General features: G+C 53.9%; 2 protein-coding genes across 2 annotated transcripts; both read left to right on the top strand.

Moving 5' to 3' along the window:
- Positions 1-1,135: 1,135 nt before the first annotated feature.
- Positions 1,136-8,219, top strand: CAOG_01239 (thyroid hormone receptor interactor 12; the record flags this gene model as incomplete). Its single annotated transcript, XM_004349709.1, has 4 exons — positions 1,136-7,366; positions 7,512-7,674; positions 7,786-7,935; positions 8,023-8,219. The coding sequence occupies 4 exons, from the start codon at positions 1,136-1,138 to the stop codon at positions 8,217-8,219; spliced, it is 6,741 nt and encodes a 2,246-aa protein (XP_004349759.1).
- A 223-nt stretch (positions 8,220-8,442) lies between these two features.
- Positions 8,443-14,932, top strand: CAOG_08490 (hypothetical protein; the record flags this gene model as incomplete). The annotated part of the gene is made up of 20 exons (XM_011271770.1): positions 8,443-8,509; positions 9,067-9,770; positions 9,928-10,092; positions 10,195-10,318; positions 10,432-10,497; positions 10,605-10,807; positions 10,896-11,036; positions 11,152-11,267; positions 11,394-11,497; positions 11,613-11,861; positions 11,942-12,076; positions 12,166-12,337; positions 12,484-12,651; positions 12,976-13,116; positions 13,245-13,455; positions 13,923-14,016; positions 14,172-14,297; positions 14,427-14,512; positions 14,635-14,766; positions 14,888-14,932. 20 exons carry the CDS (start codon positions 8,443-8,445, stop codon positions 14,930-14,932), a joined length of 3,249 nt encoding a protein of 1,082 aa, XP_011270072.1.
- Positions 14,933-14,978: the final 46 nt, after the last annotated feature.

Below are 14,978 nucleotides of genomic sequence, written 5' to 3'. Positions count from 1 at the left end.
CTGTCCGCGCTTCTGCCCTCGCACTTCTGTCTGGCAGCCGTGACTCCGCTGTGGCTGTTGTCAGGAAGTTGAGGAGAACTGCCCAACGCCCAGATTGGAGTTCTGCGTGGCTCGCTCTGTTCACTCGCCGTTCCCTTTGCAGCCAAGGCTTAAAAACCAAAAAAAAAAAAAAAAAAAAAAAAAAAAAAGTGCTTCTCAGTCAGCGTTTCGCGTCCAATTTCAGGTTTTTTTTGCTTTTTCTCTTGTTGTTCGAATGGCTGAAGCCTCTGATGTCCGGTCGATCGGGTGCGGCTGCAGCGAGGGACTTTGTCGTGTTTGCTGGTGTTGCACTGCTTGCAATGGAGCTGCGTCTTGGCATTCTCTCACTGGCAGTTGCGCTTCCAGGTTGCTTGCTCTTCTCTCTTTCTCTCCGTCCCCTGTCACTCTCTTTCCCTCCTTCTTCCTCCTCCTCCTCTCAGTGCTGGATTCAACGTAGCTCTGTGTTTGTTGGCGTGTTTTATTCATTTCTCCCCCTTGTTGCTCCGTGCCTTTCCAGCAGCCATCCTGCCATTCAGCCTCACTCTCGCCGTCACTTTTTTGTTTCGACGTACTTTTTTTTTTTTTTTTTTTTTTTTTTTGTCACTTGGTTTCGTACTGTGAACGACACCATCGCGTTTCATCGCCTGTTTTGCCTGTTTTCTCACTCTGATACTTTGTTGTCGATTGTCAAAAAAACAAAAACGCAGATTTCTTTGGTTTTTTTCTACTATCGAGAGTTATTGCTTCGACTTCAAGCTCTTTGCTTCCTGATCAACGTCGTTGCTGTTTCGCTGCCAAACAGCCAATCTTGCGTTTTTCATTTGGTTTTTTTGTTTGTTTCTCTGGTAAGTCTCCACCTTGTTTTGTTGTTTGATGCAATGGTGGACACTCATCACTCACATGTTGCTGCCTTACGATCTCATTCCTGCGTTGCAGCAGGAGCTCAGGTTGCACAATCCTTGTTCCACTTGCCTTCGAGCTCACATTTTCGCGTTAGGCGCAGTGTAGCGCACATCCCTGCCTCAAACCCCCCCCCCTCATCGGCGCGTGTCGTGCTGTTTCTTTGTTTGTTCTTTTTTTTTTTCGTCTGTAATTTGTTTGTGGTCCTTGGTGACGTATGGATTGGACCGATTCGTCAAAGCCATCATCGTCGTCCTCGTCTTCTCCTGCCTCCGATTCCCTCTCGTCATCCAACTCGCGTCCGTCAACCCGTGCCCTGACTCGGCAGTCGTTGCAGCAGTCGTCCACCACCTCAACCTCGCCGGCGGCCTCACTCGTCCCTGTACCCACTCTTCCACACTCGAGAAGTGTCGTTGAGCCCGACACTAGCGCCGACTCTCCTTCCGACCTCTCGGCGGCCCCGGCTTCGTTGCGGCAGCGTCGCTCTTCACGCAAGCGAACAGCGTCGTCTCCCCTTCGCGCCCCGGCCGACCATTCCGATCACGCTGACAACACCGCTGCAGCTCACTCCCCTTCGTTGCTCGCTGCTCACAACAAGCGCGCTCGCCAATCCAGCCTAACTGACGATAACGTTGCCGAAGTAGCCGCAGCAGACACTCACTCGCCTCGTTCCCGCCGCTCGCATACATCGTCTCGAGATCTTGCTTCGCGCTCATCCGTTGCCGCTGCTTCGTCGTCTTCCTCGTCCTCCACTTCGCCAGTCTCGCGCCACAGCCCTCGTCGAGCTTTGAGTTCATCTTCAGCCTCTCCAATGGATTCGTCCCCGCCGTCTGCCAAGCAACCATCCAAGCCAGCAGCAAGCGAAACTGCAGCCTCGCCTGCATCTGACGCCAAACCCACAAGCTCGGACTCTGCGGCTGCCACCAACACCACCACCACGACTACAACCACAACCAGCACTACAGCCACAAACACAACAACCACTAACAGCAGTACAGACACTTCCAACGCCAGTAGCACAACCGCCGCCAGTGAGCTCTTTGGCGAAGGAGGCGTTTCAGCGGAGCACCCGTTGCAGGGCCTGTTGCGCCGCCTCGGTGCCAATCTCGACAACCTCGTTCAAAATGCTGGCGACAACGGTGGTGGGACGCGGGGCTCGCGCTACCGTTCGCTGATTGCCTCAATCACAGACTATAGCGATGAAGGCGCGCAGTACACGTCGCTTGTCGAGCTGTGTGAAGTGTTGTCCATGGGGACGGAGGAAACGCTTGGCTCGTTTCCTGTCGACGCGGCCATTCCTGCACTGCTCGAGCTGTTGAACGCCGAGCACAACCCAGAAATGATGCTTTTGGCGTGCCGTGCGCTGACGCACATGATGGAGGCGCTCCCGGCCAGCATTGCAAACGTTGTTCGGCAAAACGTGGTGCCTGTTCTCTGCGCCAAGCTGCTCACCATTGAGTTTATCGATCTGGCCGAGCAGTCGCTCACGGCTCTCGAAAAGATCTCGCACGAGCACGGACTGGCGCTCTTGCGCGCCGGCGGCCTTTCTGCCGTCCTGTCGTACCTCGACTTTTTCTCGACCAGCCTCCAACGATGCTCGTTGGCCATCGCCAGCAACATTTGCCGAAGCATTCCGCGCGACTCGTTCGGACTGGTGGAAGACGCCATTCCAATTCTCACCAATCTTTTGCAGTATCCCGACAAGATTGTCGTGGAGCGAGCGTGTCTGTGTATCGCGCGTCTCATCGACAATGCGCGCCGCGATCGTACTCAAATACAAACCATCGTGTCGCACGGCTTGCTCCCGAACCTGATGCAGCTCATCGCTGCTGTGCCGCCGCTCGTCAGCTCTGGCACCTTCACCATGATTGTGCGAATGCTGGCTTCCCTGGTCGGTGCAGACCCTGCTTTAGCCGCCACGCTGTTGCAAGAGTTGCAGATTGCCAGCTCGCTGCGGCAAATGCTCGCCACCGGCAGTGCCGTTGCAAGTGCAGCTCCAGCCACCGCTCCGGGATCGCCCGCCACTCCGAGCCGCAGCTCAAACGCGAGCCCCGCTTCGTCGTCTGTGCCAATCACACTGCCTGCAGAGCAACTCTACGAAATCCTCTCGCTCATTGGCGAACTGCTTCCTCCCTTGCCCGTGGACGACGCCGACCCACTCAAGCAGCGCGACTCGGCTGCGAGGGCAATGCTGCAACGCGGCCCCTTTGGTCGTGAGCCTCGCATTCGACGCATCAGCGGCACTGAGGACGCTGCTCTGGAGGAAGAGGAGCCAGAAGCCTCGTCCACATCAACCTCCTCTGCGACCGCCAACGCAACGACAGAGTTGGACCCGCGCACTGTACTTTACACTCAACATCCAGAGCTCATCACATCCATCGGCGAGTCGTTGCTGGCAACGCTGCTCGACGCCTATCTGGCCTCTGTGAGCACGCTTGTTCGCCGCCTCTGCCTCTCCGCCATCCTCAAAATTGTTTTCTTTGCTCCGGCGCCTGTGCTGGTCGAGTTGTTGCGTGATTTGGCCATTTCTTCCTTTATCGCGGGTCGGCTTGCGGCAGAGGACGATTTGCTTGTGGTCGACGGACTTCGGATGGCAACCATTCTGATGGAGAAGATGCCCACCATCTTTTCCGTGTATTTCCGTCGCGAGGGTGTGGTGCACGAAATGCAGCGGTTGGCGTCGACTGGTGGAAAGCACGAGTCTCGGACGGATTCTCCCTTCAGTACGCCGACGCTCAATCGCCGTTCGAGCGACAAGTTCAAGACCGCGGCAGCCACCACGCCTGCTGGTGAGTCGACAACCACCGCGGAACCTTCGCGAAAATCCTCCCGATACGCTCCTTCAAAGTCTCCTCGTACCTCGACGTCCAGCTCTGAAGCCGCTGCTGCTGCTGCTGCCGCACCTCCTCCTTCGCTCGCCCCGGTGCCGACCCTGCCTGCCTCGCCCTCGACCCCAGCTGCTGGCAAAGCTTCTGCGGAAAGCCCGGCTCGACCCGGCAGCAGCAGCAGCAGCAGCAGCAGCCGTACCCCTGCTGCTGCGTCAGGTCGGTCGCCGCAATTTGCTGGGTTTATCCAACTCCGCGCACAACAGGTCATTGAGCGCTACTTTGACGCCTCCTCCGAGCTACAACACAGCGCAACGTCGTCTGCGTCCTCGCAAGTCCTCAATCGGCTACAGGCATTGGCAGAGCAGCTCGGTAAAGAGCCGTTCTCGGGCGACGGTGCCGCAACCACCTCGTCCGCATCAGATGCACAGCAGCGGGCGGAGGTCGTGGCCACCGGCCTGACGTCGCAGCGCATTCGAGAAGCCAACGCACACGATCTCTCTACTCTTCGGGACATTCGCGGCATCCTTGTAGATCGCAAGGTCAACGTCTCGGCCTTTGAGTTGCACAACAGTCGCCTCGTGACCAGCTTGCTCCGCTACCTTGCCTCCCGAAAACTGTGTGTTCCGCACACCCAGCGCCTGGCCAACTTTTGCGACATTTTCCTGGTCAGACCTGCGCTGCCGGACGCTGTCGACGGAGGCGCAACACCAATGGTGACGGATGATGCTGGCGCTAGCGCCGCCGCACCAGCCGGGTACGGAGAGCCGGGCTTGATGGCCCTCGTCCAGAAAGTGCAAGGCGCACTCAACATGCAGGAGCGCTTCCGTATGGTCGTCAGCGAAGCCTTCGCTTCAGAGGCTGCAGCAGCCGGAAGCGCCTCGGCCAGCAACAGCAGTAGTAGTAGCAGCGGTGATAATGGCGCATCGGGCGGCATGGTTGCCAGCCTTCGCGCTGGGCTCAAATACCTGTCTCAACCAGTGAAGATCCGACTGTCCAAACAACCCGACGAGCGCCGCTTGGGCGACTTTTCTTCCAACCTTGTGCTCCTCGAGCCGCTTGCCACAGTCCAAGCTGTCGAAGAGTTCCTTTGGCCCCGCATCCAGCTCTCAGCCGAGCAATTGGCAAAGGAGAGCCGCGAACAAGAACAGCAGCAGCAGCAGCAGCAGCAAGCGCAAAAGCCTGCTTCCCCGATGGGTCGTGGCCCTGCTACTGGTCGTGCGTCGCCTTCGAGTTCGACCCCCTCGCCATTTTCGCGCCGCCGAAAGCAACCTTCCGAGTCCTCTCAGAGCGATCCCATGCTCGTTGACGAGGACAGCAACCAAGAGCAGCCCGTGCTTGACGCCGGCGGTGACGAGGAGGATGACGACGACGAGTATGAAGACGAGCATGACAAGTGCGAGGACCATGACGACGACGAACATGACGATGCGCAGGAGGACGAAGACGGCGATGACTCGCTCAGTGGCGAACTGCTCGACGTCGACATGGACATGGAGGTGGATGATGATGGTGTGTCAGACCCTCATCCTGACCAGTCTGCTGATGTGCAACTTCCCGATTCTGCGCCGTCCTTCTTTGGGCAGGCCCGCAAGACGTCTTCTTCCGACAAGACATCTTCGTCCGACAAGGACAAGGAAAAGGGTGGCCGAGCGCTGCGTGCCGCACGCAGTCTCTCGTCGGAAGTCTCCAAGAGTGGCGCCAAGCATCCATCCCACTCTGCATCCCCGAGTCGGTCCCTCTCGCACCCCAGCGGTACGACTGGCAGCAGTGTGTCTGCAAGCACCAGCGAGCCGTCGTCGGCATCGCCCTCACCGAGCAGCCAACCCTTGCCGAAACTCTCGCCCGAATCTCTGTGCATCTTCCTGAACGGCCACGAGCTTAGTCGTAGCATGTCCATCTTCCAGGCCATCCAACGTTTTGGTGCCCAGCACGCTCACCAAGAAAGTGCCAGCTCGTCATCTTCGTCGACGTCAGCCTCGCATCCACATGTGCGATCGCGGTTGATGGGAGGCATTCTCACCTTCACTTATGGGCTGCGCGATGTCCGTGCTGCAGCTCTGGCGCCGTCCAGGCAAGAGTCGGCGGCAGTGGCGAGCGGCGCGTTGGTGCGCACCTCGACATACGCCATTCCGCTGACTGTCTCGAGCTCGGTGGTGGCCTCGGATCCAGCTGACGATTGGGATTCTCTTGAAATCCAAACCACACTCCAGAGCCTGGCCATGGCCCTTCCGTGCGAGTTGGAGGACGAAGAAGCCAACGTCAGCGACGCGCTCGCGCTGCTTCGAGCGTTGCATGCCATCAACAGCGGCTTCCGTGGCATCTATCAGGCGAACATCAACCGCATTGCCCAAGTTGCGGCGCGTTCGGTCGCTGGAATGACCGATGCATCGGCCGAAGAGGGTGCGACTGCACTGACGGCTGCTATTGGGAAAATCCTGCATCCGCCGCAGAGCACGAGCGATGGCTTACTGGGTCTTGTCCCGCAGTCCATTGCCCCGCTGCCGGCTCAAGAGTTTTCCAACACCAAGCTCACAGCCAAGCTCATGCGCCAGCTGCAAGATCCGTTCGTGCTGTTCAGCTCGACTCTTCCGCACTGGTGTGGCGAGTTGTGCAGGGCCGCCACCTTCCTCTTTCCCTTTGAGGCGCGGCAGACCTTCTTTTACTCGACGTCCTTTGGCATTTCGCGCGCCTTGATGCGTTTCCAGCAGATTGCGCAGAGCTCAGCAGCTGTGGGTGCCGATGGCCGTGGCCGACAGGGCGCAGGAGGCAATCGCGACAATGACTTCCGCATTGGCCGCATCTCGAGAACCAAGGTCCGCATCGCACGTGCGCGCATGCTGGATTCGGCGGTCAAGGTGATGGAGTCGTATGCCAACTCCAAGTCCTTGCTGGAAGTGGAATACTTTAACGAAGCGGGCACCGGACTCGGCCCTACCCTCGAGTTTTACTCGTCCGTGTCGCTGGCCTTCCGTCGTGTCGAGCTCAACATGTGGCGTCGCGACTTTAGCCTGCCATCAGCGACAACTGCGGCCAAGCCAGCTGAGTCTGATGCGTCTGGCGAGGTGCAGTTTGAAAGTTTGCTTTCGGCCGCCTCGCTCGTCGAGACAAGTGAGGGTGAGGGTGCGTCTGATCGCGGCAGTTCTCTTGGCCCCAAACACGTCTGGGCGGCCAACGGTCTCTTCCCGAGGCCGATCGCGCCCTCTCTGTCAGCCTCAGACGCCGCAGTGAAAACACAAACCAAGCTGTTTGACACGCTTGGTCGCTTTGTCGCAAAGGCGCTGTTTGATTTCCGCATTGTCAATCTGCCATTCAGTGAGGTGTTTTACAAGGCTGTTCTCGGTCAGCCGCTCCTTCCTTCGGATGTGGCTATCGTTGACCCGGCACTTGCGCAGTCTCTCGACAAACTTCGTGCACTGAGTCGCGCTCACCGTGCCGTTGTCCACGCAGCGGCAGTGTCACCTGCTCAGCACGCTGAAGCGATGGCATTGCTCACTGTCGATGGCGCCACCCTCGAAGACCTGTGTCTCGACTTTACTCTTCCCGGTGCTCCCGACATTGAGCTCAAGCCCAATGGTGGTGATATTGCCGTGACTCTTGGTAACCTCGACGAGTATATTTCGGTGAGTGGACGACAGACCCTGCTCTGCGGTTGTTTTTTTCTGTTAGGTGTGCGAACGAAAAGGTTGGTTTTAGAGTTGAATACTCATTTTTGTTGTGTGTGTTGACTTTGCGACTGTGTGTTTTCGGCTCTATTGTGGCGAACAGCTCGTTGAAGATATGATCCTCAACACGGGTATCGCTCGACAGCTCGAGGCCTTCCGCACGGGCTTTGCCGTTGTGTTTGAGGTTTCCAGCTTGGCCTACTTTAGCCCGGCAGAGCTTCACCTGTTGATCAACGGCGCGCGTACCGAGCCTTGGGACAAGAAGAGTGAGTAGTTGTGCTCATCTGGGCAATGAATAACAGTCCTTTTTTTTGCGGATTGTTGCGTGGGATTCTGGAAGTACTCACATTCCATCTTTTGTTTTGTGTGTTCCTCAGCTCTCATGGAAAGCTGCAAACCCGATCACGGCTTTGTCATTACGAGCCGGGCTGTGCAGCTCTTGTTTGACGTCTTGTCAGACTTTACCCCGCAAGACCAGAGCAAATTTTTGCAGTTTGTTACCGGCAGCTCCAGTCTGCCAGTTGGCGGTATGTTTTTTATTCAGCCTGACACGTGCTGTGCTGTGTTTGATACGTGTTCTGACTGATTTCGTTGTTTGCTCGGTGGTCACACAGGCCTGCAAGCGCTCAACCCTCCACTCACCATCGTGCGCAAAACCCCGGATGCTCCGCTTACGGCAGACGACTACCTGCCATCAGTCATGACGTGCGTCAACTATTTGAAGCTGCCAGACTACTCCTCTCGCGAAGTGCTCGAAAAGCGTCTCCGCTTTGCCATCAATGAAGGCCAAGGCGCGTTCCACCTGTCTTGATTCTTCGTTCGGGTCAAGTAGTGTTTCTTTGTGTTTATGCATGTACCACCATTGTTTGTCTTGTTTTGTCTGTGTTGCTGTGACTCGTCATTTACAACGCGTGTCTCTTCCCTTCCACTGTGACAATGCCCAAAATCGGCTTCAGCTCAGTTCAGTTCTCCTCCTATTTTCGGTCTTTTTTCCTTCCTTCTCCATCTCCTCCACTCCAACATCAAACACAGCAATGTCGCTCGCTGATATTGTGGCGCAGGCGCTTCAGATGATTCTGCAGCGGGAAACCGTCGCTGAAGGTACAGGCGGACGAGTGTTTCAAAACCGTTGCATTGGTTGACCAGCTGTTTTTGTTCATGTTTTTTATTACACTGGCGTGTTCACGCTGCGTGCCGATGCATGTCGGTTTTTGGATCTGGTCCCATTGAATGAACGCCGTCGCCTTGTTGACGTGCTATCATTGTTGCAGCGTTCGTCGTGTGCTTGATTGCAAACGAACTGACAACGACTTTTTTGAAACGGTTTCTCTTTGTATTTTGAGTGTTTTTTTCCGTTGCGTTCGCTTCTGTGTCGCTCCATCCATCCCTTTCCTTCCTCCTCCTCCTCTCCCGCACGACTTCAAACATCACCACCTTCATCGTTCATTGCCAATCGCACCGAGCAGTGTGCCGCGCCGGTCGCCTGAAACGCACACAAAAGCAACTTTACTTTTTTTTTTTTTCTTTTTTTCTTTTTTTTTACTTTTTCTTGTTTCAATATCAAAACGCATGGCAAAAAAAAAAAAAAAAAAAAAAAAAAAAAAAAAAAAAAAACTCACAGTTTGGTTGAATTTTCCATTGGTTTTTTTGAAACACAGGCACTCAAGTGCTTCAGCAGAACGAGTCGCAGCCCGGATTCTGCCCGACGCTGTTGCAGATTGCAGCGACGCAGTATGACGCAGCGCCTGGCATTGCACAGGCAGCAGCCATCCAGCTCAAGAACTGCATCCGCAAGAACTGGGACGTGCAGGTCGAAACGGTCTCACTCATCGCCGACGCCGACCGCGAGGTCATCAAGACGTCGCTGCTCAACGCCGCCATGGCCACTCCGTCGCGCGTTCAGGCGCAACTCGTCGAGGCCATCGGCCTGGTCGCGTGGGTCGACTTTCCAGACAACTGGCCGCAGCTGCTGCCCGCCGTTGTGGAGCTGCTCAACCAGTCGGAGGACATTGTCGTGCTCTCCATGCTCATCACGCTCGTCGACCGCTTGTGCGAGCACTACAAGTCGGAACTGGCATGCCCAGAGCTCTCCCAAGAGTTCAAGTACGTGGTCGATCACATGGCCCAGCCGCTGCTCACACTGGCAACACGCATCCACGTTGCCGCGACCAACTCGATCGCTGCCGGCGCCTCCCGCGCAGCTCTCCTGCCAATCATTACGCTGCTGCGCGACATTTCGCGTGTCTGGTATGTGCTCAACTACCTCGATCTGCCCGAGTACTTTGAAGATCACATGTCGGAATGGATGACTCTCTTCCGCGATCAGCTTGCCTTCAACACTCAAGTGTACGGTTCCGACGATGTGAGTAGGCCAGTTTCTCTTTAGTGGTGGTGTTGTTGTTGTCTGTAATGCGTGTGTGTTGCGGGGGGTGTTGCTTTTGTGAGTATTTGTGTGTGTGAGCACTCAATGCCTGGCTACATGCATTTGTTTTTTTTTGTTTCTTTTCATTTGTTGGCAGGAGGATGAAGCCAGCCCCTTGGAAGAACTGAAGGCTCAGATTTTCACGAACGTCACACACTATGTCAAGAACGGCGAAGAATCCTTCACTCCCTTGGCGCCCACCTTTATCACAGCAACTTGGGAAGTGCTCTCGACCCTGACCCCCGAGCTCAAGAACGACGAGGTGAGCGGTGCTCTGGTTCTTCTTTTTGGTGTCACGCTCAACTCCATCACGGTGAAACTGTCATACTCACTGCGTTTGTAATGTGCTCTTTGCTCTCTGCAGCTTGTGAGCCAAGGCATTGCCTTCTTCAAGAATGTCGTCGGCGTGCCAAGCCTGACAGCCGAGTTCCAGCCAATTCTCGCTCAAGTTTGCGAGCACATCATTATCCCATCGATGCGTCTGCGTGGTATGTTTTTTTTTTTTTGTTTTTTTTTGTTTTGTTTTGTTTTGGGGGGGGGGTCAAACAAGCTTAATTGTGAGCAACGGGCTCTCACCGTGCTCGTATTTTCTTTGGGACAGAGCTTGATATTGAAAAGTTCCAGCATGAGCCTTTGGAATTCATCCTTCACGATTTCGAAGGATCGGGTACGTGTTTTTGAGCAAGCTTCGCTGTGGCTTGTTTGCACAGTTGGTCTGGTTGTTGCTGATGCATTGTTATTGTGCTGCTTGTTGGCACCCCTCCCCCCGCGCAGATGCTGCTAGCCCACGCCGCTCGGCCAGTGAGCTGCTTCGCGTCGTCGTCACCGCGTATGGCGAGACTGTGCACACGTACATGATGCAGTTCATTTCGCAAATGATCAACAGCTATGCCTCGAATCCCGCGCAAAACTGGCTCAACAAGGACGCTGCTGTCTACGCTTACCTGTCCATTTCGGTCCAAGGCTCTACCGTCGATGTATGTTTTGTGGTGATTGGAGTCGGCGATGCTTACACCTTCATTTGACTGACTCGCTTGACTTTTCGCTGCTTCTTGCCGCCGGTAGCATGGTGCGACCATTGTGAGCCCTCTGAGCGATGTGCCCTCATTCTTTGCACAGCATGTCCTGCCCGACTTGACCACTGCTGGAGTGCATCCTGTGCTTGTTGCGAACGCACTCAAGTTTGTTGTTAGCTTCCGCAAGCAGGTATGCACTTGACTGATCGCGCATGGATGTGGAGTGGGTACTTTGGCTTGTTGCGGGCTTGAATTTAAATCCAACAACTCTGCTTTTTTTTTTCTTTTTTTTCTTTTGGTTACAGCTGGACAGCATGGTTCGTGAAATTGTTCCCACCATTCTCGTCCTCATCAAGAACGAAAGCGTTGTTGTTTACAGCTACGCCGCAGTGTGCTTTGAGCGCATTCTCTTCTCTGGCGTGTAAGTCTTTTGTTTTTGTCCTTTTTGTCCTTTTTGTCCTTTCTATCCATTTTAGTTTGGGGATATTCACTGTAAAAGCGCCTGACTGCGTACTCATTGTCACTCTTTTTGTTTGTTGGCGAATAGTCTGCACCGCGAGGCTCTGCAACCCCATCTTCAATCTGCACTCCAGAACATCTTTGAGATGCTGGCGACAGAGTCGGGTAGCACGAGCGAGTTTTTGATGCGAGGTAGCTCACTTTTTTTTCTTTTTTTTTTTTTTTTTTTTTTTGATACCAACAATGACACCGATCAACTTGAAACACACAATGTTCACTCACCATTGTTCGTGTGTGCCTTGGACAGCACTGATGCGCGTCATTCACATTGCCAAGGACGATCTTTTGAGCAGCATGGTCATCATTGTCTCGCGCCTGGGCGAGATGATTGTGGCCATTTCAAAGTCCGTCAACCGTCCGCTCTTTGCCCACTACCTCTTTGAGTCACTCGCGGCCGCCATCCGCAACACTTGCGGTCCCGACCCAAACAACGTTCGCGCATTTGCTGATGTCGTCTTCCCTCCCTTCCGTGAAGTGTTGGGCAACTTTGTCGAAGGTGAAGTACCAACATTTACAGAGTTGTGTCCTAAAGGCACGGGTGCTTACAACTTTTGCATTGTGTCTTCGATGGCGTAGACATCATCCCCTACGTGTTCCAGATTCTGGCTCTTTTGCTGGACCTGCATCCTCAGCCGATCAGCGATGCGTTCATCGAGCTTCTTCCTGGCATTGTTGCGCCGCCGCTGTGGGAGAACCAAGGCACGTTGCATTGTCCATGGAGGCAGGCGGATTTTTTCTTGCGCTCTATGCAACGATGATTTGCTAACATTTTTTGAAATGGTGGCTGTTGGTTCGAATAGGCAACATTCCAGCTGTCAACCGCTGCCTGGTTGGCTTCATTTCCAAGTGCCCCGACCGTGTTTCTGAGCAGATTATGCCAGTGCTCGGCGTCTTCCAGCGTTTGATTGCTTCGAAATCGTTCGATACCGAGGGTTTCCGTTTGCTCTCTGCTGTGATTGAGTTCCTCCCCACGTAAGGAGCCGTGGTGTTTTTTTTGTTGGTCTGGTTGTTTTTGTTTGTTTTGTTTGTTTGTTTGTCTGGTTGTTTTTGTTTTTTGTCGGATCCGCCGTAGTTTGTCCAACCTCATTCGTTCTGTCATTCTGTCACTTGTATCTCAGGTCTGTCTGGTTGCCCTCGCTGACTCAAATCTACTCGCTGCTCTTTGAGCGCCTCATGCGCAGCAAGACGGCTTCGTTTGTGCGAGAATTTTTGGTGTTCAACTCGCTGCTCATTGGGCTTCACGGCACCGAGACCTTTGTTTCGACCGTCTCTGCCATCCAAGACAAGTAAGAATTGCGAAGGGGGTTGTGGGTTGTTTGGTTTTTTGTTTTGTTTTGTGTGTGTGTGTGTGTGTGTGTGTGTGTGTGTGTGTGTGTGTGTGTGTGTGTGTGTGTGTGTGTGTGTGTGTGTGTGTGTGTGTGTGTGTGTGTGTGTGTGTGTGTGTGTGTGTGTGTGTGTGTGTGTGTGTGTGTGTGTGTGTGTGTGTGTGTGTGTGTGTGTGTGTGTGTGTGTGTGTGTGTGTGTGTGTGTGTGTTTTGTTGTTGTTGTTGTTTTTTTCGTTCGGTTGGTTCCAACCCTTCATAACTGTTTGCTTGCGTGCTTCTTTGTAGCTTGGTCGGCATGGTTGTCACCAGCCTCTACATTCCCGAGAGCAACAACGTCCAGGGACAGATTGAACGCAAGACTGTCGCATTTGGCCTGGCCAAGCTGTTGAGCGAGTTTGCACCTCTTGTGTCTGAACCCGAGTCCTGGTAATGCAATCTCGTGTGACGAGGGGTTGTGTGCTGCCTGTCAGCGTGCTGACGTGTTTTGGTGGTTGGTTGGTTTGTTTGTTTGTTTTTTGCTTTTTTTCGTTTGTGGTATTTTTCTCGCGTATCAGGGTTGCTGCCATGAAGACGCTCCTGGAGCTGTATGGCGCAGATGCCGGCGTCAATCGCAATGAAAAGGCCCCTGAAGAAATGGAGCTTGTCACAGAGTACCACGCTCAGTACTCCAAGCTGTCGTTCGCCTCGCTCGCCCAACGCGATCCCTTGGCCCAACACGACGCAGGAGCCGTGATCCGCTCCTTCCTTCAGTCTCGCGTCGACTTGGTGAGGCTTTTTTTTGTTGTTGTTGTTGTTGTTGTTGTCGCAATTCTTGTTCGACCTGTTCGCTCCCGGTTTTCTTTCAGCTCACCTCTTTCCCTTTCTTTCCCCCACCCCCATTTGGCTTGACACCAGCTCACTCGAGTTCAGCAAGAACAAGCCCACAGCTCATCGCCTTCACTTACCAATGGCATGGTTCTGCTTGGACTGCACGCGTAATCTCGCCAGCCAAGCCTTTTGTGGTTGTCGTTGTTGTTGTTGCGACTGTTTGAATGACCCCGTTGAGCACCAAAACCCCTTTCGTGCGGATGTACTACACCCCCGTTGATGTGATGAAACCTTGCATGTTGAAACGTTGAGATGACTGACCCTTCTTGAAGAAAAGAGATCAAAATTACCTTCAGTCTTCTTCCTGCTTTTGTTCCAAATTCGCCGTTCCAAATTCGCCGTCCACTTTTGAAATACCAATGCAGCACCCCCACCGTGACTACGAAGAGAACCATTACTCGCAGCGCTACGAAACAACCTACGTCGAGGTTTCGTTCATCAAGCAAGCGTTCAGCAACCGTACGAATTGTCTGAGTTTTTTTTTTTGTTTTTTGGTTCAAACAGCTCAGCTTGTCCATTGTCGCCATCCTTCTTTTACGATTGGCGTTTTTTTTCTGTCTCTTACCATCTGATAATACTCTGGTGATGTGGGCATGGTGTGATGATTCGGCTAGTGGTGAGCTTCCTCGAGCATTACGGGTACTTTGTCGTGCTCGCTGGCTTCTTGGCGTACTTTGCCTTCCGCGCCGCCCAGCGCTTCATGGCCGAACGCCAAGTCACGCATGTCCAGCAAGTCATTGGTGAGTGTGTGGTGGCGTGTTTGTTTGACTGGAAAGCACGCGATTTGGGCAGAATCGGCCGCTCATTCACGATTGAGTGTTGCTTACGTTGGACCCTTTGTGTGCCAACTGCCTTTCATTTGGACTTAGATGTTGACAAGTTTCACGAAGCGCGGAAGCGACAACAAGAACAACATCAAGCAATCACAGCTGCAAAACAGCTCGAACTGGCAAAGGTAACGTCGAACGCAACTCTCTGAGAAATGTCGGGATGACGCGCGCAATCTCGAACGAAATCTCAATGTAAACTTCAACGGGGTGTGATTTTGCAATGAATTTTTTTGGCTTGCTACAACAGCGTCAAGAGGAAGTGAGGGCCAAGAAACTCGCTACAACAGCGTCAAGAGGAAGTGAGGGCCAAGAAACTCGCAGAAGAGGAAGCCAAACAACAAGTCGGCGAAGTCGACGGCTGCTGCTCGGCTTCCACAAGGTACGGATGAGGGTGGGGAAGCTTCAGAGTCAGCCAGCGCCGTTTGCCATTTTGCCCAGTTTTTTTCGTCCGAGAAAGTTCACTCACTCTGTCGGCTGTGATTGGTTTTTGCGTCTCATAGGCGGTGCCGCTCGAGGCTCAAGTCAGCTGCAGAAGAAGTGAATGAGGCTGTCTTGTGTTGTTTGTCCACTTGCCGTTCAGCAATTGCTCTT

Source organism: Capsaspora owczarzaki (genome assembly GCF_000151315.2).
Source record: "Capsaspora owczarzaki ATCC 30864 unplaced genomic scaffold supercont2.2, whole genome shotgun sequence".
In the NCBI taxonomy this organism is placed as follows: domain Eukaryota; class Filasterea; order Ministeriida; family Capsasporidae; genus Capsaspora; species Capsaspora owczarzaki.
Note: the sequence above shows the minus strand (reverse complement) of the source record. Positions and strands in the feature narration are given on the sequence as shown.